General features: G+C 36.0%; 1 protein-coding gene across 2 annotated transcripts in view; it reads right to left on the bottom strand.

Annotated features, from left to right (window-relative positions):
• HPSE2 (heparanase 2 (inactive)) overlaps positions 1–24,274 on the bottom strand; it is a 713,430-nt gene that overhangs the window by 204,420 nt on the left and 484,736 nt on the right. For both annotated transcript variants that reach the window (XM_082722259.1, XM_082722258.1), the window contains one exon: positions 23,635–23,682. In XM_082722259.1, the coding sequence (XP_082578385.1) occupies positions 23,635–23,682 (48 nt within the window). The remainder of the gene's footprint in view (positions 1–23,634; positions 23,683–24,274) is intronic.

The raw sequence follows: 24,274 nt of genomic DNA on the forward strand, positions 1-24,274 counted from the left end.
CTCCTCTCTCTCTGCCTGCCTTTTTGCCTACTTGTGATCTCTATCAAATAAACAAATAAACTCTTAAAAAAATAAGATTTAAATCTACTAGAGACAAAAGATGCAGACAGCAAGCACCCTTGGACATTGTTACTTCCCTATTGTTTCCATTTTCCTATTTTTGTCCTGTTCTTGTTCTGCTCCCTTCTCTTCTACGTCACCTTCTTATTTACGTCAATCCAGTGTAAACGTAATACCTGATTACAAAGTACCTCATTGTGTCACCACAGAACTGATTAGACAGTGGACCAATCTTATTTCCAATCCACTTACAGATGCCTATTTTACCCTTTGGGTGGAATACAAAAAAGCAGCATCATTATTATATTGACATTTGACAATTACTTATCTTGTTTCTATTTAGAATTGTATCTAGAACTAAAATGGAGTCTAGAGATGACTCTGCTTAAGCACTTAATTTTGCAGGTTAATTACAACCTCAGAGAGATAACCTGTCCGGGGTAAACCCATGCACTGGTGGAGAGCAGGACTCACAGTGTAAACCAGTAAACTGTACCATGGGACTAAACAGAAAGAGCACAGAGCTGTCAACTAGCAGGTACTCAATAAGTATGTTGTCCAACTTGAGTAAAAAATGCAGGAAGACATGAAATTCTAGAAATCTAGGTTCTTATAAAGCCTCCACTATTAACTAAATATACTACCTGATTAATTATTGTAATTAATAATAAATATGAATCGTAGTAAAAATAATAGAGATATATTATAATAAATTATAATAAAGATACAAAAAGAATTATAAGAAAGATAAAAATAAATTGACTGTAGTAAAAGTAAAGATAAGCTGATGAAATGACTTAATTTTTTACAAACTCTTTTTTCATCATCTACAAAATAAAATAATACTGCTTTGACTAAAAGCATAGTTCTGGGAATAATACTCAATATATGTGCTATAACATAATTCTTATTAATTATATAACAATTTTAACTTTGGCCAGACTGTTGAAAAGTTTAAAAGTATTGTATTTAAGGTTATTCTTTTCCAGAGAACCTGAAAACCATCTTGTTATCTAACCCTGTGGCCTTGGAGCAGCATATTTTACCCTCAGGGGCGAGTTGTGATATAGAACAGACCTGAACTGTCTCCCCACAGTCCTCTATAAGGGTGTGCTTCAAGAATAAAGCATGTATTTTATGGTGTAATCAGGGAAGGTCTCTGAAAAGCAGCCCTGTATTATCATTGTACCACTTTTCCCCTAGTGGAGACAGATTCACGTTCAAAATTTACCAAATGTCTTCCATTTACAATGGTCTGTGTTTGGTATTAGGTTGTACCACACAAAATTGTCTTTCTGGTGGGTAAAGAACAGTCGAATGTTGACAATTTCATATGGCTCAGCCTAATACTTTTACATGTTATCTCCCTTTTCTCTGACAATTATCCTACAAGGTAGATGATGTTACCCTCATTTTACAGGTGAAGAAATGAAGCCTCAGAAAAATTAAAGTGATTTTCCTAAGGCTCTAAAACTTGTCAACAGCAGATCATAGAAGCCTAGTGTCTCTGGAGGTCACGTAGGATGCTACTTCTTCCATACTACAAAATAATACATACATTTAAAAGACAGTGATTCAGGTAGGCCACTGGGAAGACTGAGTGGGCTGAGAAGCTCTAAAAGTCTTCAAAGAAGTTGAGAAGTAGAGAAATGAAGTAAAATAACAATTATTTACAAAAATGTATCAATTCCCTTCCTCTTGGAGACAGTAAAATTGTAGCTTCAATAGTGTGTGTGCCTTGGGCAGAGAGCACAGTAGGCAAGCAACAGCTACCATATGACTTGTTCCAGGAGGCGGTAAATGACTACAATTTGACTAAATGGAGGTAGAGATAGTACCAAGGAGAAAGAAGGGGACATAATGAGAATGGGCTAGAGTCAAGAGGATTTTCCTATCTGCTAAACTCACTCACAGTTATAGCTCTTGGAAAGCTGAAGTTGAACACAGAAGAACTAAGCAGAAAGCAATTATTAATCGAATAAATTCTAAGGTTGTGTCACATTAATCAGCAGCTTTTTGTAATTTGTCCACTAAACATCTGATATATGGGTTATGCATGTTCTGTTAATTAAAATTTTTAGTACAATTGTAGTAAAAATGCTTTGTCTTCACAGATGCTCCCAGAATTCTTAGAAGGAGAATGTCCCAGAAATATCCCATGAATCTATGAGGAAGAAATTCATAAAATTGTATGGATCATGATCTTTTACAAATATTTCACTGCCTTTTTTTTTTTTTCTCTCTCACACCCAAATAACAGTCCAGGAAAAATGAAATAAGATAAAACAAAATGTCTTCAGACAGCTATGTGTGTCTTTTCTGTGTGCCTTCTCCATTTCTCTACAGTGATTTAACGAACGTTAATCACATAAAAAAAATTATATGAAATAATAGAGGAGAGACTAAGAAAGACTTCTCTCTCCTAGTACCCATACTCTTTTCTGCCTCTTGTTACACAAGAATAAGTTAATTTACATTATGATTGTTGGACCTTTACATGTTCTACTTCGAAGCTTTTAAATGAGGACTTAGGGGCATGAGAGTCAGTAGTGTGGTATGAGGGCAGGAGGAAGCCATGCTCAAGCCTAGTTCTTAACATAAGGGTCTTTGGATTCCATATGAGATCCATGGATGGGCTTCAAGGGATCCATAAAAAAAACCTTGAAATCCTATGTAAAATTGTGTGTGCTTCCTGCATATACACATCCATTTTTTTCTAAGAAAATCAATAGTTATCATCAGAATTGTAAAAGGATTGATTACTTTAAAAGGAAACTTAAACTCAAAGAAATAGCACTAGAGATTTGGTGCCTCTGATTAAGTGGATAAGGATCTGCAAAAGCTCTTAAAATCTGGAGGTTGTTCCTGGGATTTCGAGTTCCATGAGCCCATAGACTGCCTACTCACTAGCTTGGTTTTCTTAAGTGAAGAAAGGTTGCTGCTGCTGGTGATGCTACCAATTTTGCCCTGCCTGGAACAGAGGCTTTATGCTCTCTTTATGGCCTTGGCTCTTAATGAAATAAAAGTTCCCCCATGCCACTGGGAAATCACCATCTCTTCACTCAGGGCATGTCAAATATCCAGAAGGGCATTTTCCAAACTCAGATGGCCATCTTCCTTTTCACTCCCCTCCTAGCTTGTTAGGCTAAGACCAAGTTTACAGAATTACCCACCCAGAAGAGGAAATGCAAATGTTAAAGTGCTCATAATGTTTGGCTACATTTTTCATGTGATTCGCATTAAAGCATCTTATGTAAAAGCTGAGCAAGCACTAAAACAAGTATACTAATTACAGTGTAAAGGAATTTTTAAGAATTATAGAATATGTGAATTCCTTGACTTCTATAGGCCAAGTTTGGAACTCTAACAGAAGTGTTTGTTGGTGGCAGTGCTTTTGTTACTCTTTGTTTCCTTTTATTTATATGAAATGAAGTGGGAATAGAGTGGGGGTGGCGGGAGGAAAAATGACAGGAAACAGCTATCCACCTCCGCACCAAAATACCAGCAGAAAACCACAGTTATGCCGCCATCTAACAATATATTCTGTTTAAGAAAATCCCTGATCCCAGAAACAGCCATGTAACTCTAGACAATAATGAAATTATATCCTGCACATGCTCAAACCCATCCTCCATAGTTTCCAATGACATAAATTTTTTTGTTGATGTTCTTTGCTTTTTTGAATTCTCTGAGGAGATTTTGTTTTAGAAAAGAGCCCAACTTTGGCTTTCAGAGAAGGTGGGGATGGTGATAATGGGGGGCACAGATGTGGTAATATAAGTTCATCAGGACCTCTAGTTTCAATACCATTAATTGGGAGCTGGGATAGATGTGCCTGACCATTCCTTATCAAAGAGAGGAGAAAGCAGCTGCTTTTTTTTTTTTTTTAAGATTTTTTATTTATTTATTTGACAGACAGAGATCACAAGTAGGCAGAGAGGCAGGCAGAGAGAGAGAGAGGAGGAAGCAGGCTCCCAATACCATTAATTGGAAGCTGGGATAGATGTGCCTGACCATTCCTTATCAAAGAGAGGAGAAAGCAGCTGCTTTTTTTTTTTTTTAAAGATTTATTTATTTATTTATTTGACAGACAGAGATCACAAGTAGGCAGAGAGAGAGAGAGGAGGAAGCAGGCTTCCTGCTGAGCAGAGAGCCGGATGCGGGGCTCGATCCCAGGACCCTATGATCATGACCTGGGCCGAAGGCAGCGGCTTAACCCACTGAGCCATCCAGGCGCCCCAGCAGCTGCTTTTCTTAGAGAACAAATGTCGTTAGGGTGAATGATTCCTGCAGAACAATCAACATTTCCTGTGTGACAGTAACTGGCCTCATTGTTAATGTGTCATCAAGCAACCAGTCATTTCTAAACTTCTTAAGAGAAAGGGTTTAAGCTGCTCTTGGAATCATAAAAATGCATTCAATTCTACTTTGCAAACCTACAAATGGTGAGTGTCCCCTGTTTGATTTTTTCCAAGAAAAAGATAAATACTAAATAATGATAATAACAATAACTTTTGTACTGACATTGTTTCAAAAGTGTGGCTCACAAAGATCATCTGAGATGAGAACATAGAATAGATTACCAGAAATTGAAAATTAGAGATGATGTAGACTATCTCCATGATTTTCCCAGATACTATTAAGGTAGGTTTTGCCCCTGGAAATCAGAGATCTGATGGTGGTAACCATAATGATGGTTCTATGAGATTCTAGGATCCAGTCACCTGTGAGGTTGCCATGTTCTGTAATCCTAGAATCCAAATTCTCAAGGGAATATAACCAAAACTCCATGTAATCTGAGGAATACAATCAAACAGATGTGATTACTGAACAAAGTAAGCCTGAAAGTCAAACATTCACATTGAGGTAATACAGCTCTCAAAGAGATCAAATGACACCAGAGACAAATGTATCAAGTTGTTGTGGCAACTGATCCAAAGTGTGGTCCAGCTGTTCCCAGTCTGTTTTCCCAACATCAGAGACTATTCACTCAATGCAAACCATAAAAATACCTCCTTGCTCATAAAAAAAGACATTCTCTGACTTTCACGCCAGATTGTTCATCTCCTCAGGCCATGGTCTGCCTTTCCCCATTCTTCTGTTCATCAGTTCAGGATTTGGGAAGAATCCTGCCAACAATTACTCTTGGGTTCCCTAATTTGATAGAAAGTCAGGTGACATCAGAAGTGCAGGGAGGCATGCGACTCATCCATCCACAGCCTCACACAAACTCAGTTCTCCTTTTCTAGGCCCACGTCTTTGAACCAGGTGTTTACACTCATCCTGTCTGGGCAAATGCTTTCATAGTACCTTCAAGGGGAAGATGATTTATTTTTTTTTTCTCTATAAAATAGATTATGAAATACACCTATTAAAAAAAACTAGTGAGGGAAACAGTATAGTGATAGAGTTAAAACTCTTCTCTGTGAACAGACCCTTGTTAAATCCTGCATCATCATTTATTAGCTGTGAGTACTTAGACAAGTTACCTGCTCTCTCGTTGTCTTGTCAGGGCAATACTCAGACTTCAATGTGCATATGAAACACCTGGGACCTTATTAGAATGCAGATTCCCATTCAGTAACAGGCCTGTGTTGAGGCCCAAGAGTCTAAATTTCTAACAACTCCCCTCCCTGTAGATGCTAATGCTGCTGATCTGGACCACACTTTGAATAGCAAGGTAGTCAGGTCTTTGGGGATTTAATTTTATATAAAGCAGCTAAAACAATGTTTGGCAGATGGAAGACTTTCAGTTAGTATTCTTCCTTTTCATTTTCATCATCCTCACCCCACACAATATATCACATAAATCACTATAGAGAGCTTTAGTTTCTCTGAGGATTTGCAGTTTGAGACAGCCAAAACAGAATTCTAATAACATAAAATCTTTCATTCATTTCTTCTAAAATGAAAAGACACATGGAAAGGAAAAATGGTCAGGTTGGTTGTGAGTCTTGGAAAGTCCTGACCAGATGGTGGCTGTACTTTGGGTCATAGCGGCCTTTCTGACAACAGACACTGAGAAGATGAGGAAACACAGGAAAATGTGGGAATGGCAATCACATCTCCCATTTAGCTTCAGAGCATTTGTAATATAACACAATTTAAAGCTTTTTCATGTCTCTTGCCAAGGAAGGAAGTTCTTTGGAGATTGTGTATATATATACATATATATATATATTTTCATCTCAAGTAGTATGCATTAAAGTCAAGAATATGTATGGAGGGAAATAGTAATTTCAAAAAGTCTCCGTTCCACTCATGTGCTATGCGGATGAATCATCTTGAAAGATTCTACAACATACTAAACATTTAGAAATGTGAATTCTATAAAAGTAATAAGTAATCATCACGATCCAAACTTACTAAACACTCGTGATTGTAAGTATTAACACTAAATGCTTTACATGCAGCATCACATCTATCTTCACAGCAATCCTACATGGTAGGGAAAACTACATGACATCTATGACATCTCAGACCCACCCCCATCTTGGAGACACTGATCTAGCTGTTCCCTCTACCTGGAACATACTTCCTCAGGGTATCTGCTTAGCTGGCTCCCTCACTTCTCTCACATCTTTGCTCTGTCACTTTCTCAAAGATCACCCTACTGAATACTGAATACTGTGGCCAGTCCTCCTCCCTCCAGCACTTCCTTTGTTCCTTTAAATCTACTTAAGACTCAGTGTAGTCACATGATAAATAATGCTAGAGGCTGAATTTAAAACCAGAGATTCTGACTCCATGCCAGTCCAAAACTTGTTTAACAGAGGAGTAAAGATAGCGAGGGTCAGGAATTCCTAAGTCTAAGCTGGCATCATCCACACCCGTCCATTTCCCATGAAGTTGCTGACTAGCACTTCCCCAGGGTGGGCTCCAGGGTGACTGAGACAAGGATGATTAGGATGTGGCACAAAGAATAAAGGGGGTGATCTTGGGATTTCAAGCCCAGCAAGTCTCTAAAAGCAGCCTATTTAATACACATACATTCAGCAGATGCCCTTGATGTAATGCATATAATGTGCTAGGGAAGCTTTAATGAATGGCAGATGTTATTAGCTATGCACGGGGGCCTGGACGAGTGTTTCCCCAACTTTTCATCCTCAGGCAAAGGAGATACCCGTGGGAACCTGAAGATAATGCCATAGGAAACTTCTTTGAGGTTTTGTGTATGTGCATATACTCTGATGAGACAGGAATAGCCCAAATCAATAGTAGCCACTTGAGGCATCTTCTCTAGGAGGGACTGAGGTAAAAGGAGCCACTAATGGAGACTACACCGACTTCCAGAATTAGGTTGAGAGAAAAGCTACAAGCATCCCTTTGGCTGATGGTAGGGAGCCTACTACCTGCGTTACAGGTATTACGCCTGATTTACAAAAGAAGGCATTGATGTTCAGTGAGGTGCTGACCAACTTGCCTAAGTTCACACAGACAGTAGGCACTAAGGATTTGAATTCAGTCCGCTAGACAGCAAAATCCATGCTCTGGATCAGCACAAAGCTTGACCCCAGAAAATGCTCAATTAAAATTAAATAAGTATACACACACACACACACAACCACACACACACAAAAAGGTTTATGTATAAAGTTTTACTTAACACAAAGAGCTCTTTGATTCCTCAATTTACTTTTAGAAAGTTCTCTCTTTATCCCTTTTCCTTTTCTCCCTTTCATCCTTACTTCCTCCGCCAGGAGCACCTCTCCTTTCCTACCTCCTCTTCTGGAAGAAGGAGAATAGCATGGTTTCCAAAATTATCACAAGAAGGACAAACTCTTTGCTAACTAGAATCCCAGGGGGCAGGATCTTGTCTCTTTTTCTTCTCTCTAGTCTAGAACATCTAGAACAGTACCTGGACCTAGCAGGTATTTAATAACATCTTTTGAATGGATTAACCAATAAAACACAACAGGGTTACCCCCACAAACCATCCAGTGTCCTCCTTTGGCTGGAAAGACCAAAGGGAAAAGTCTTGAAGCATTGGCAGAGTGCTATAAAAATGCTCAGTAATAGCATATGTGCTAAGCATCTGTATACTCAATAGTGAGACACTTTCATAAACACAAGGAGATGGAGAGGGATCACAGAAAGACAGAAGGGCAAGGAAGAAGAGTAATCCCATTTTGTGAGAGCTCAACATACTGTGTGTGCTGTGCAAAGAGCTTACATTTCTCACCTCACTTAGCTTTCTCAATAGTCTTGTGAGGTGGGCATTAACTCTACTTAATAGATGGGAAAACTAAAGGATCCTTCTGAAGGATTTACTTCTTCCTCAAGGCTTCAAGTCTAACTAAGGGTCAGAGGGATTCTGTCCAGGCCTGACTTCAAAGCCCTCGTTCTTTTTAACAGAGCATAATGTACAGCTCCAGAAGCTCTTTGCTTCCAAAGTAGTGTCTTAAATAAGTTTTAACACTCTTATAATTCACTTACATTGTTAAATCTTGCTTCTATTTTTTTTCTAAGTAGGGTCCACATTTCAATAGCACTCTTTTCTCTAAAATTGAGTGTTGATGTGATGGATTCCCTCAGCTTTTCCTTTTAAGCAGAATCTTTGCTTAACAAGTCATTCTAATGTCCCATTACCCCTGGAAATGCCCATGAATTTCCAATAGCTTCTATTCTCAGAGTCATTTTCCTCACATTTACTTATATAGTAGACAAATCCATAGTTGCACTTGCAATGACTTCTTTTTTAAATGTTCATTTTTATGCTTTTAAATGTAACTAAAAATCTAAATTATAGAATTGATCCATTAAAATTGATCTCTTTAAGCCTACAGCTGTAGTAGACTCACCATATTTCGTTTTTCTGCAACAGCAGAAGAGAGGAGTGATATATATAAGTGCAGACTAAGACCAAAGAGAGAAAAATGCTGACTTTTGTATAACAGAAAAACTTTCTGAAAATTAGATGACTCGAAGTTCTGACTCTGCCTACAGGGGCAGGAAATTTTCTAAAGGCCAATTCCCAGACAATTTTTCTTATACCATTTCTCCTATCCACATGTCAGAAAAGAAGGAGAAAGCTTTATGCCAAAAACTCTGGTGATAAATGTATCCTTAGAAATCAGATCCAGACAGTCATCTTCTATGGCAGTGGTCTCCAATTTTAGAGTGTGACCAGCATCACCCAGAGGGTGTGTCACAGCACAGATTGTTGGGTTTTGGTTCAGTGGATCTGGGGGCTTGAGAATCTGCATTTCTAATAAGGTCCCAAGTGCTGCTGCTGCTGGGGTCTAGGCCACACACTGAGTGTATTCACTGCCGTTTAAATGCCCAGTGGTGACTGATGCTCAGTCAGAAGGCTCCAGGGTTGTAGTTCTCAATCCTCATTAAATGTCAGAATCAACTAACCAACTTCTTAAAAGTACTGATGTCTGGGCTACATAGCCATAGAATTGTATCTTGTTGGTCTCTGGTAGGGCTCAGACATTGAGAACACCTGGGATTGCCCAACTCGACAAATACTAAGGAAAGAAAAAAAATGATTTTATATCTTTTTAGAAATTAACTTTAAAATTTTATCTCATTTAAAATAATCTGAGAGGTTACTTACTTGTAAAATGGGAATGTTATCTTTTTCCCCAAGATGACTGTGAGAATGAAACAAAGTAAAATATATACAATACCCTGACACAGTGTGGACCATTATAGGCATAAGACATTGTTTAGTAATGTTTTCCCTTCATGGCTCAGCACACTCTTCATGACAGCCAATAAAAAGTTCACTTAGAAAAAAAAATCTGAGAGAAACAAAAAAAGCAGACAGCAGACAGCAGAAATTGGCATTTACTAAGTTCTCTCCTAAAACAGCAGCAATGGGACCAAAAAAAGGGTGGGGGGGTGTTCACCTACATGGTCTCAAAGAATAGGACAGAAAAACACCACAATAAAGATGTCATTAGCAAGAAGAAGGAAGAGTGTTATCTTAGCTGACCAGAAGACACTGGATTCCACATCAGTCTCAGGAACTGGAAGCACCAGGTACCACTGAGAATAAGAGGGATAGATTCAGCGAAACAGGGCAACTGAGAAACAACTAGATATTCAGATCCCTACCCTCTGATATATCAATGGTTAATTGAGTGTGGTCTAGGGACTCCTGGGGAGCCCCAAGACACTTTCGGGGGTCCATAAAATCAAAACTGCTTTCATAATTATACTAAGACAATTACTTGCCATTTCCACTCTCATTCTTTCACAAGTGTGTAGTGGGGTTTTCCACAGTCCGTTTGACATGACAATGTTATTGTTCTGAAAATCAATGAAATGTATAACTCCTATTTTCTTGTTTTCCAGACTTTTCTAAGGCACGGTTTTGGGGTATTAAGTAGGTATGTTTTTAAGTTAACTTAGTTGGTTCTAAGACTTCTACCATGTTTTTACAATCTATTTTCCATCATACCTGCCCTAATTGGTGTAACCCCATGATCATTCAGTAAGTTATTTAGAAATTCTAATGTTCTACTTATGCCAATATGGAAATAAAAATACTTTGTTGTCTTGGTTTGCAATAACATTTTAAAATCATTCTGAACCCTTCTCTAAATTTTAAATTTGGAAAAGCATCTTAAAGAGCAGGTTATCATACTACATTGTGCATCTAGAAAGATGGGACTGATAGAGCTTGTACAAATGTTATCATTAAATGCCTGCTGAATGAAAAGTCAGTAAGTTAGCAAAAGAAATCACCCCAGTGCCCAGTGTTGTTTCTCAACAATACAGTAACTTGTTAAAGATTTAGTAACAAACATGAAGACAAAGTTAATATATCAGAATATTAATATCTGGATAAGTCTACAGATAAAACTTTTTTTTCTTGTATCCATCTAATGCCAACACCAACTAATCACTGATAAGATCTTTTATGTGAATGACACTAAAATGTACTTAGTGTATTAGCCCGAAATACAAATAGATGAGATAAAGTTTTAGATAATTATTGAATTCTCATTTGTTCTAGAAAAACTATATTGACATTTGAACTGATGGTACAAAAGCAACAGTGGATAAAACTACTGGCAGCTTCATATAAATCAAGTCAGGAGCATCAAACTGCTGGTGATTACTGTCACATGCTTGCAATAAAACAAAAATGACAGTTTCACTTAATAATTTCATTGATAAAATTATTAATTTTATTAATGTAATCCCTGAATACACATTTTAAAAAATATTCTATATGACTAAATGAGAAATATACATAAAAGACTATCTCTACAGTAAAACATGATGTTTGTCTCAAAGATAAACACAGGTATGATTGAGTTGCAAACTGAATTGCTCATTTTTTTCCCATATGATAATATTTTTACTTAAAAGAAATATGAACAAATTATAGATATTCAGTGTTGGGTGTTTGGAAGACATTTTTTAAAAAAAATGCATAAAGTAAGCCTGTCATTTCAAGGAAAACAATCAGAACTTGTTGCTGATTATAAATTTTGAACTGTTAGGTGAAAACTAGAATTTTAGAATTTTAAAAAGCTCATGGTATCATGAGCTTATCAGTTTCCCCAAATTTAAAGACTTTTCTGATTAGGTCAGTTGTGATATTAATAAATATGCTTTTTTTGATGTTTCATAACAAAATGTGTTGACATTTGGGAGATATGCATAACTAACAACCCAATAAAATAATATTTTCCAAATAATAGATGCATGATGTTACACAATCATGCATGGGTAAAAGATATATTCAAAACATAAGACCAATAGATATTTATACATCAGAGAATGTAAAGTTCACTGATATGGCTTCATATTTCACACTTCAACTAACCTTTAGAAAACTACTGCTTATTGGTTTTTAGTGTAGAATCTGAAAAAAATAGCCATAATAATCTGAAAAAGGCTATTCAAATACTCTTACCTTTTCTAGATACATATCTTTGGGAGGGCAAATTTTCTTCATATTCTTAAACTAAAACAAAATATTATCATAGAACAAATAAGAAAATATGAGTTTTATCTTCAATTAAGCTAGGTATTAAAGAGATCTGTGTGAACATAAAATAATGGCACTCCCCTCATTTAATTTTTTGTTTTTGAGAAAATATAATTATTTTATAAAATACATTGTTTATGGGAAAATGTAATGGGTCTACTATTTTAAAATAAGCATTTTTAAAAATTCTACTTTAATTCTAAAATGGTAAGTATTCATAAATATGATCTGCATAAAAATTATTTGGGGCATTCAGTAGTCTTTGAGAGTGAAAGTAGTCCTAAAACAAAAAGTTGGAGGACCATTGTCATGCACAGTTAAGAAACTGCTCCATTTCTGATAAAGTAGAACACTAGAGGTGAGCCAGTGTCAGAGCCACTATGCATAGTTGAGGTGCACTCAACCATATTGCAAACAAGAAGATTAAATGAAAGGCTACATAATAAACAATAAGATACCTAGCCCCTTTCCTCAAATGTGAGAATGCCTGCTGATTTATACTTCTAAGATGAGAAGAGATAGAATTCTTTTCTGGAAAAACTAAATTACAACAGAAAAGACGAACAGATATGGACATTGAGGAGTCACCTAATGTGATAACCCAGCCAGACTACCTGACCCAGACCTCTACTAGTTAAGGAAAAATATCCATGAACAAAAAATGTCTGAGCCACTTTTCATGCCCCTATCTTAAGTAAGAGGAGAGTTCCAAGTATCATCTGACATTTGAGGAAAATCTATAATGTGAAAGACAGAAACAAAATTTAAAAATGGCAGAAGGAGGGAAAAACATGGAGGAAAAAAATGTAATGAAAATGACATAAAAATTATTGGAGAAAGAAAGGAAAGAGGGAAGGGAGGGAGGGAGGGAAGAAGGGAACAGAAAAGAAGAAAAGGAACAAAAGAAACAACAAAAGTTGATATCCTCAGAAAGTAAACAGAAGATATTGCATCCCAAAACAAGTAAAGGAGCTATAAGAAGTCATTAAAAGAAAGGTTTGAGGAACAAAAAGAACTTCTGGAAATTAGAAATATGATAACAGAAATGAAAATGTATTTATTATTTTTAAAAATATTTTTTAAATTTATTTGACAGACAAAGATCACAAGTAGGCAGGGGCAGGCTGGGGGGGGGGGGGGAGTAGGCTTCCCACTGAGCAGAGAGCCCGACACAGGGCTTGATGCCTGGATCCTGAGATCATGACCTGAGCTGAAGGCAGAGGCTTAACCCACTGAACCACCCAGGTGCCCCCCAGAAATGAAAATTTAGATGGTTAAGGACATTTATCAGAAAACAGAAGAAAAAGTAAGGGAGAGAAAATATAAAACAATGAGAGCACTATTTGAAGAGTCTTGACATCTGACCAGTAGAAGTTCCAGAAACAGAAAGCACTAAATAAATAAATAAATAAATAAATACAAGGAGATTATCAAAGAAAAAAAAAGATCCAAGAAAATTTCCAAAACTGAAGAGTATGAATTTCAGATTGAGATGGTCTACTGTATACCTTGTGAATAGAACAGAAGAAAGTCACATAAAGGATAACTGGGGACAAGGAAAAGATATTAAATATACCAAGAGAGTAAAAATAGGGCAAATAAAAGGACTGGAGGTTAAAAAGGCATTGAATTTCTCAATAGTTACAGGAAAGCTAGAATAAAATGGAACCAAAGCATCAAAATCTGAGGGAAATTTACATGTATCCAAAATATAAATCAAACTCTAATACAAGGTCTCAACATGTTTACCTCTCATTTATCTTCTCTCAGGAAGTTCTTAGGAAAAATATGTTCCATCAAAATAAGGGAGTAAACCTCAAAAAAAGGCATGGATCCAATAAATAAGAGAGTAAAAAGGAATCCCTAAGATGATGGTGAAGGGAGATCCCAGGACAACAGCTGTGCAGGAAGCACGGAGATCAGCCAGTCCAGATGGGACCAGAGGAGGGACGGCTTCAGGAAAGCAGGACAAGGACAAGATGAAACTAATGGCTACCTAGGGTGTTTGCATAGAAAGAGAGGATATTTACCCCTCTGGTACAGAGTTGAGGGATGAATTGGGGATAGATTAATAGGAAACTAGGCAAATGAAAAAAGAGACATTATTAACTCCAGGGAAAACAGAAAGTTGTGAAGGAAAGAAAATGTATGCATAGTACACCACATTCTTGCTGTGAGTCATATTTACATAGTAATAAAAATGTGAATACTGAATTCTGATCTAGCCAATACTTAGATATAAAATATTGGAGTATGGGGAAAGGTAAATATGTTTCAGTATGTGAAGAGTTAGAGAGGTATGAGAGCTAAATTCTTATCTTTATGGTAGGAAAGTAATAGATAATATTTGAATTGGGAAAATATCAAGAAGCAGTAGCTTCAGACTATTTAGAAATACGGAAACAAATAGAAGTGGCTTGAATTGTGATGATTCCTTGTGGAGAGGTGGATATGGGGGTGAGAAGGGTAGAGCTGGGTACTGATGGTTTGTATTATGAACAAAAATGCAATACATGCTTATTACAGAAAAATGGGAAACTATAGAAAAGTGAAAATGAGAATGAAAGAGTCTCATTACTCCCTTTATCTAAAGATTAACACTGACATATTAGTGTCTTTTGGGTTTATGTACATTTTTTATATTACTGAAGTATGATTTATATTTTACTTTATATTTACTAATACATGTTCTAATTTTTAAAACTTCATATAATTGCAACATATGCAATTTTTTATCTTGCTGAGTATCATTCCTTTATTTAGTAATATAAAGTAGTTTATATTTTACTTTATACTTTATATTTGTATTTTTTACTTTATACTTTATATTTATCTTAACAAAAGCATTTTCCATTTATTATATTTCATAAATATTTTTTTAAAATTTTATTTATTTATTTGCCAGAGAGAAATCACAAGTAGACGGAGAAGCAGGCAGAGAGAGAGAGAGGGAAGCAGACTCCCTGCCGAGCAGAGAGCCCGATGTGGGACCCTGAGATCATGACCTGAGCTGAAGGCAGCGGCTTAACCCACTGAGCCACCCAGGTGCCCTATTTCATAAATATTTTTATACCAATTTGTTTTATTATATAATAGTTAACATTATTTAGCTGTAACAATTTAGGCTTTTCCTGAATATTTTACCATAAAAAAGTTCAAACAGAGACAAGTGGAAAAAAACTGTATAGTGAAAACCATAAAGCTACCACCTAGGTTCTGCAATTAACATTTTACTATACTTGCTCTATCTCCCTTTTTTCAGTCTATCGCTCTATCCATCCATTGATCCATTTTATGTTTTGAAACATTTCAAAGTAAATTGCAGACTTTACACTTCATCCTAAACTTTAGGCACAACTAGAGTTCAACAGCTGTTTATGGCTCTTTTTCTTAAGTAAATTTTACATATATAATGATATGCACAAATTTTAAGTATATCATTTGATGAATTTTAACAAATGCATCCTCCTTTGTAACCCAAATCCTCTATCAAGATGCAGAACATTACAATCACCCCAGAAAATTCTCTCATGTGTCTTTGCCCCTCTATCCATATCCTTGCCCTTATAACCACAAAGGCAATGTTCTAATTTTTAAAACTTCATATAATTGCAACATATGCAATTTTTTATATAAGCCTTTTTCCACTTAGCATAATGATTTTGAGACAACATCCGTGTTGTGGAGTATATCATTAGTTTGTTTTTTTTTATCTTGCTGAGTATCATTCCTTTGTATTAGTAAACAGCACTTTGTTTCATTTATTCTCATGCCAATGGACACCTGGGCTGCTTTTAGTCTTTGCCTGCTATAAATATTCTTGTAAAAGTTTTTCTGTGACATTTTCATTTCCTTTGGGTAAATACCTAGCAATGGAATTGCTTTGTCACAGGACAGGTTATGTATTTAGTCATATAAGAAATTGCCAGATTCTCCAAAATGAGACATTATATAAGGACATTAAGAATTTTTAATCTGTGTCATTTTTGGTAAATTGTATTTTCAAGAAACTTGTTCAGTTGTCAAATTTGTTGGCATAAAGTTGTTCAAAATACTCCCTTATTATACTTTTAATGTCTATGGGACCTACAGTAAGAACCCCTTCTTTCCTGATACTGACCTACTCAAAGAAATACTTTTGGTCTTGTGAGTTTTCTCTCCTGTTTGTTTTATGTTTTATTGCTTTCTGCTTTTTTCTTTATTACTTTCTTCATTTTACTTCTTTTGGATTTAGGTTGTTCTTTTTCTAGCTTAATATAGAAATGAAGGTGATTATTTTTAAGTGTTTCTTCTTTTCTAATTACACATGTTAAATAATAAATTTCCCTCCAAGCTCTGCTTTTGCTGAATCCCAGAAATTCTGATAAACATCTTTATATTCATTTCAAAATATTTCTTACTTTCTCTCATGATTTCTTCTTTGATCCATAGATTATTTTAAAATGTATAACTTAATTTCCAAATATTTATGGGTTTGACAGATATTTTTGTTACTAATATCTAACTTAATTTCTTTGTCATCAAAAAACATTCTGTATCATCTCAATACTTTCAAATTTATTGAAACTTGTTTTATAGCTGAGCACATGGTTTATCTTGATCAGTGTTCCATGTGAATTTGAAAGGAATGTGTATTCAGTTGTAATCTACAAATGTCAATTAAGTCAAGCTGATTCATAGTGTTATTCAAATCTTTGATATTCTTCCTTTAATCTAACTGTCCCTATTAATTACTGAAAGAGATGTTTTTAAATCTTTGGTTATGACAGTGCATTTGTCTATTTTTTACCCCTGTGGTTCTTTTAGTTTTTCCTTTGTGTATTTGGATCTCTGTTATTAGGTACTGCGTTAGTTTTCTGCTGCTGCTCTAAACAAATTAATGGGTAGTGGCTTAAAACAATCCAAATTTATTATCTTACAGTTTTATAGTTTAGACATTATCATAGGTCTCATTGGGTTAAAATCAAATATTGGGAGGACTGTCTTCCTTCTAGAAGTGCTAGGGAAGAATCCATTTACTTGGTTTTTCTAGCTTCTAAAGGCTACCCACATTCCTTGGTTAATGGCCCCCTTCTTCAATCCAGCAATGGTGGATCAAGTCCTTCTCATGTCACATTAACATAACTTTCTCTTCCGTAGTTAAGTCTTCCTCCCTTACATTGGGTTCATCTGGATAATCCAGGAAAACGTGGATTTACTTTATTTTAGATCAGCAGCCTTAGTCCCATGTGAAACCTTAATTCTAGGAATTGCAGTCTTCTTAGAGTGAATGTTGTATTACCTCACATAAAAGAACTTCACAATAGTGTTATTCCATTTGGTCCTCCTCCCTTCTTCCTCCTTTGTGGTAAGATTGTCATACGTTTTACATTTCTATATGTTATAAACCCCATAATATAATGTTGTATTTTTGCATTACCCAGTATATTCTTTAAGAAGCAAAGAGAAAAAATAGTCTTTTATATTTATCTACAAATTTACCATTTCCAATGTGTTTCATTATTTTTTGAAATCCAGGTTTTCCTTCAGGTGTTACTACTGCTTTTCTATCTGAAAAAAATTGTTTTAGTATTTCTTGTAGCACAGGCCTACTGGTTTTCATTTATAAAAAACATCTTTATTTCACTTTCATTTTTAAAGAATATTTTTGCTAGATACAGAATCCTGGTTTTTTTTTTCCTTTAGCACTTTAAAGATGTTGTTCCATTGTATTCTATTCTCCATTGCTTCTGATGTCCAGGTAGCCAAAATTTGTGTCTTTGTTCACTATATATAAAGTACAATTTTATCTGAATATTTTGAAAATTTTTTTCCTTACCCCTTGCTATCAGCGATTTGACTATGATATCCCAGGCAAGATTTACCTTGTATTTATCCTTCTTAGGGTTTTCTTTTGCCTTTCTTACTTCCTTCCTCCCTTCCTTTCTTTTTTAAGATAGATAAGATTGATTGATTTTGTTAGAGGGGGAGAGATCGATTGATTTTGTAAGAGGGGGGCAGAGAGAGAGAGAGCGAGCAAGCTAATCTCAAGCTAACTCTGTGCTGAGTGCAGGGCCCAACACAGGGCTTGATCTCAGGACCCTGACATTGCGAACTGAGATGAGACTAAGAGTCGGATGCTTAACTGATGGCTGCACCCAGGAGCCCCTATCCTTCTTAGGGTTTTCGTAGGTTCTTGGTTCTATAAGTTAATGTTTTTTGCCAAATTTGAGAGGAGTTCTGCTTTAGTTTCTTCAATAAAGTTTTCTGCTTTATTATCTGTTTCTTGCCTTCTGGTCTGTAATTATACAAATTATACATTTTTTTTAAGATTTTATTTATTTATTTGACAGAGAGTAGGCAGAGAGGTGGGCAGAGAGAGAGGAGGAAGCAGGCTCCCCAGTGAGCAAAGAGCCCGATGTGGGGCTCCATCCCAGGACCCTGGGATCATGACCTGAGCGTTAAGGCAGAGGCTTTAACCCACTGAGCCACCCAGGTGCCTCCAAATGTTAGACATCTTAATATTGGCGATGAGATTGTTGAAACTTTGAACATTTTCTTCCCAGTAGTTTTGCTCTGTTCTTTAATTGTATAATTTCTAATGATCTATTTGCAAGTTCACTAACCCTTTTTTTCTGTAGTTATCAATTTCTTCTTAAGTGCACCCAGTGAGTTTTTCGTTTCAGTTTCTTCTTTTCTTTAAAAATTTCATTTGGTTCTTTTATATATGTATTGTTTCCATTTCACTGCTGATCTTTCCCTATGTTTCCACTCAATGCAAACATTTTCCCTAACTATTTGAATATATTTACAATAGTTGTTTAAAATCCTTGTCAATGGATACTTAAAAAATTTTTTTAATTAACATATGATGTATTATTTGTTTCAGAGGTACAGGTCTGTGAATCATCAGTTTTACACAATTCACAGCACTCACCATAGCACATACCCTCCTCAGTGTCCATCACTCAACCACCCTATCCCTCCACTCTTCCAACAACCCTCAGTTTGTTTCCTGAGATTAAGAGTCTCTTATGGTTTGTCTCCCTCAATACCTAGGTCATCTCTTGGTTTCTATTTATTGCTCATTCTTTTGGCCAAGACTCACAATTTCCCATTTCTCTGCATATCTAGTAATTTTTTAATTGTGTACTTCAAAGTGTGGGTGATATTTTATAGAGACAGAAGAGTGTTGGTTTGGATATATCAGGAAATTGGATGAATTACTGATCATCTTGTTCTTATGGCATCTTCAGTTTATACTTTGCTAAGATGAATCTGTTTTATTTATACATTGGATTCAGGGCAAACAGACCCAGGACAAGACTTTACTTCTGAAGCATAACTCTTAGTTTTCACTGGAAAGCACAAGGTACTTATGAAGTCCCTCTAAATTTGTGAAATTCGAGTTCTAATCTCTGTCCCTCATATGACAGCAGCTGAAATTGCTGTTCAACTTTTTCAGATTTCCAGCTGTTATTTTCTACCAGGCTCTTTGGAGTCTCCCTTGAATATGCACATTGCAGGGATCAGGCAAGGATTTGAAGGAAGTTTATTAGCATGTTTTGTGTTTTGCCCATAGCTCCTTCTTTCTGAGATTTCTACCTTCTGAATCCTTCTAAGACTTTACAACAACATACAACCATGTATTTTGTTTGAGTTCTAACCACATAATACTGCATAGATTCTTAAGTGAACACAGATCTTACTAGCATCATTCAATTCTTTCAAGGATTGAATAACTTTCTCTAGCTTTTGGCACCTTTTGGTCATTCTCCTCTGTGTGTATTGGGTGTGTGTGTGTGTGTGTGTATTATTTTTTTGTTCTAGATTTATCATTGATAACTGATACAAACTAGTGTACTACTTACTCATGTAATTGGAACTTCATCTCACTAACTTTTCTTTTTATTAGTTTTGTTAACATATAATGTATTATTTGCCCCAGGGGTACAGATCTGTGAATCATCAGGCTTACACATTTCACAGCATTATCACATACCCTCCCCAATGTCCATAACCCAACCACCCTCTCTATATCCCCCTCCCCCAGCAACCCTCAGTTTTTTTTGTGTGTGAGATTAAGAGTCTCTAATTGTTTGTCTCCTTCCCAATTCCATCTTGTTTCATTTTTTCCTTCCCTACTCACCAAACCTCCCACCCTGCCTCTCAAATTCCTCATATCAGGGAGTTCATATGAAAATTAATTGTCTTTCTCTGATTGACTTTTTAGCTCAGCACAATACCCTCCAGTTCCATCCACATCATTGCAAATGGCAAGATTTCATTCCTTTTGATGGCTGCATAGTATTCCATTGTCTATATCTATACCACATCTTCTTTATCCATTCATCTGTTGATGGACATCTAGGTTCTTTCCATAGTTTGGCTATTGTGGACATTGCTGCCATAAAAATTTGGGCACATGTGTCCCTTTGGATCACTACATTTTTATCTTTAGGGTAAATACCCAGCAGTGCAGTTGTTGGGTCATAGGGTAGCTCTATTTTTCAACTTTTTGAAGAACCTCCATGCTGGCTTTTCTGCATGGATTGGGAAGGACCAATCATTAAGTCATGTATCTTGGTCCTCAAAACCCAAGAGCATGAATTTCAAATCAAAATAGTCCAACTATATAGACATCTATATTTTTTATTTCAGACTCAGAGTTCTTGTTCAAGTTCCAAGTTCCATACTGCAGTACTGAATTGATTCTTTTGGCTACCTATATATAGATATTTACTGACAAATTCAGTGTTCATTTTTTTTTTTCTGACTTTGACTCTTGATTTCTTTACATTAAGTAGTTCACCTCAGCATTTCTCAGGGTTAGGGAAACATGGTATTTGGCTTTAATATTCACTAAATCCTCTTGGCCTCCTGGCCAGGATTTCCTGGAATTGTTCCATGACTATTCCAAGTCTTGATTGAAAACTGTGGGTGGAAGGGATAAATGGTAGATTCCAGGTGCTACTGGTTGTCCCCAAATGTGTGCTGGTCCTGGAGCCAAAAGAAACACAATCCCTTGCCTGCTTTAAGGGGTATTTTTATAGTAGTTGTAAACACATGACATTTATCTTGAGAGGTGGCCAATATTTTAAAAATAACTAATAAAATATATTTATAAAAGTCTTATTTCTCCATTATGAAAAAAGACTGGGCTCATTTCATTCCATTTGTGTTACAGAGAGAGTTTGAATATGGAGGAAAAACTTTTTCTGATCCCTCCTTGTCAGTCACAATAACTGAGCATGTCTTACATTCTTACCCAATAATTTTCATACACTGATCTCTTTATTTCTCCTTACAAACAGTATGAATTCTTCAAGCTTCAGCCTTTATGCTACATTATCCAGATAGTCTTTGATGAAAGACACTGAAGAGGATTTGAATTGCTCTAGTAGAATATAATATTTTTAGCAAAAAATCATTGTCTTATTATTAAAGTAGTAACAGTTAAGAGAATAGCCCTTGGAGTGAGACACACTCAACTATAAGTCCCAAATCTACCACTTACTGTGCAATGTTTGGAGTTTCTACAACTTCCTTTAAGTTATGCAAGAGATAAAACTAGTTCCAAACTCATTTGGTTGTTGTGAGAATCAGACACAGTAAGGCATAAAAGGTTTGCAACGTTTCCTGCAAACAGTTTTCATCATTGTTGTCATTTTCCCCCATAGTAAAGGCTCCGTAAACAATTGCCTAAATAAGTACTTGTTGAACTAAGTGTCATTCTGGTGGAAGAGAAAAACACACAAATTACAAAGACAAGTTAAGAGAAAAAAATAATTATAAGTTTGGTAAAGTAATTATAAGTTATGTAAGGTAACATGGAAAGAAAAGAGCTAAGAAAGAGAATTAAAGGGGGTCTGTGTTAGATAGGATCATCAGGGAAGCCCTCTCAAAGGAGATAACATGAAAGTTGAGCCTCTAGAGATGAGAAGGAACTAGCCACACACAAAATGAGGATAATAGCATTCTAGGCAGAGACAACTGCACTTACAAAGATCCTGAGGCAGACATGCATGTGAACCTTCTAAACAGTGAAAGAGCACTAGTGTATTGGGACAGAATGAATAAGGTCAGGGTAGCACTAGAAATAATCATACAGTAGCAGAGGCAACACAAAGTAACTTCCTTATAGGCCAGAGTATAGTTTAAGTACAAAGGGAAGGTGCTGGGGGGTTTTAAGAATGGGAACGACAAGATCTTTAGATCTACTCCTCTATGACTCACAAAACAAACTGAAGGAGGAAGGATAAGAATTCCTGGAAACATTTAAAATGATGCTTAGAGAAAATAAGTCTAAATGCATAATAAAATATTTTCCATTATGACTGAAGTTATTGATTGCCAACAATCAAAAATCCTTTTAGGATAGTTAATAAAGATTTCATTCACTGCTCTTGCTTCCTTCTCAACTGTTACGAATCCTAGGGGATTCTGTGACCGACTTAAAATGGAGGATGGAGAAGAGAAGTAACTGTGCTGGGAAGGCAGGGTTAGATTTACTAAGTGAGGTGGTCATAGTTGACAGTTACAAGGGCCCAGAATAGAAGCACATGTCTGAACTCTGAAAGCCACATTAGATGAAAGATGACTTAGAAGATGCTATGGGATAGATTTCTTCACTCATATGTGGAACATAAGCCATAGCATGGAGGACCATAATGGAAGGGAGGGAAATCTGAAGGGAGAGAAATCAGAGAGGGAGAAGAACCATGAGAGACTATAGACCACAGGAAACAAACTGAGGGTTTCAGGGGTGGAGAGGGGGTAACAGGGTGATGGGTATTGAGGAGGGCACGTGTTGTGATGAGCACTGGGTATTATACATAACTAATGAATCATTGAACACTACATCAAAAACTAATGATGTATTATACAATGGGTAACTGAATATAATTTAAAAAAAAGAAGAAAGGGCAGGATTCTGGTAAAAAATTGGTGAGACATTGTGAGATGCTGACATTCCAGCACCAATATCATAAGGAAACTTAAAGAAAATCAATTTATATGTCAGATAATGATGTTTACAAATCAAGCTACCAGAGGGTAAAAAGCCTTTTCCACTATAAGCTTCTTGGAATACTGAGGTTTGTCTTCTCTTGAGGCTGCTTCGTTGCCTTCATATTCTTTTTTTTTTTAATTTTTTCATATTAGTTACACTCTTGGCATTAATTAGGACCACTGCCATTGCTATAATAAAGTTTTGTTATTTCAACGTGATATATTGAGTAATTAAAACTATTTCCTCTCTTAAGGAAATTTATTCCCAAGGAAAAGCTTATGGGTAAATAATAGCATGCTCACATTCCCATTACCTGTTCACCAATGACAGATTATTGAAAGTATATATAATAGCTGAGCTTTCATTGTTTTTGTGTTTTGGGGCTTTTTTTGTTTTTGTTTTTGGGTTTTTTAAAACAACAAAACAAAATCATATTACTATGAGATAGTATGATATCTCATACCGTGAGATAGTATGCATCACAAGAACAGTTTTGGACTTAGTTTTGACTTTTTCTCTTGGAGGATAAAGGGTAGCTTATTAGATGTCAGCTATATAGTTCATAACAGCTAATTATCTTTCATTTCACCAAAGCTATAATAAGTAAGAGCAAAAAATGGTGAATACCTACTGTTGCCAGGTAACTGCATCCACCGTGCTTCCTGCCACCTTCATGAATCTGTACAGAACACAAAGAACAAATAAAATAAGCTGAGGCATAGATTAGGCCAATCCTTGGGCTAAGAGTCCACAGCTATGATTAAGGTCTATCCAGAGCTAGTGGAAGTTAAACTATACAGAAGGTTAAAGTAAGGATACTTTCAGTTCTTCACATATCCTTTACCATCTGGAAATCAAGGCCCCAATAAGCATGCTGTCTCTCTCTGTCTTCCCAATCCCATGCCTGATGGTTCCCACATCACTTTCCCCATGCTCAAAACTTCTCTCTCTCTCATTTTTTATTCTCTAAGGACTCTGAAATCTGCTAGGAAACAAATAAAACTATAACATTTCCCAAGGATGGCAACTCAATAGAGCCTTTGAAAATGTCAGGCCTTTCCTTCTGAAAAGAGACCAGGAAAACCCAAGTTTGTTATATAAGCATAAAGCACTTTCAAATATACTCCAGTGATGGTCTGCCATACCTGAGTGTAGAAACCTGAACACCACACAGAGAAATCTTTTTTTTTTTTTAAGTTTTGAGTTTTATTTAAATTCTATTTAGTTAACATATAGTGTGATATTAGTTTCAGGAATAGAATTTAGTGATT

Source organism: Mustela nivalis (genome assembly GCF_964662115.1).
Source record: "Mustela nivalis genome assembly, chromosome: 2".
In the NCBI taxonomy this organism is placed as follows: domain Eukaryota; kingdom Metazoa; phylum Chordata; class Mammalia; order Carnivora; family Mustelidae; genus Mustela; species Mustela nivalis.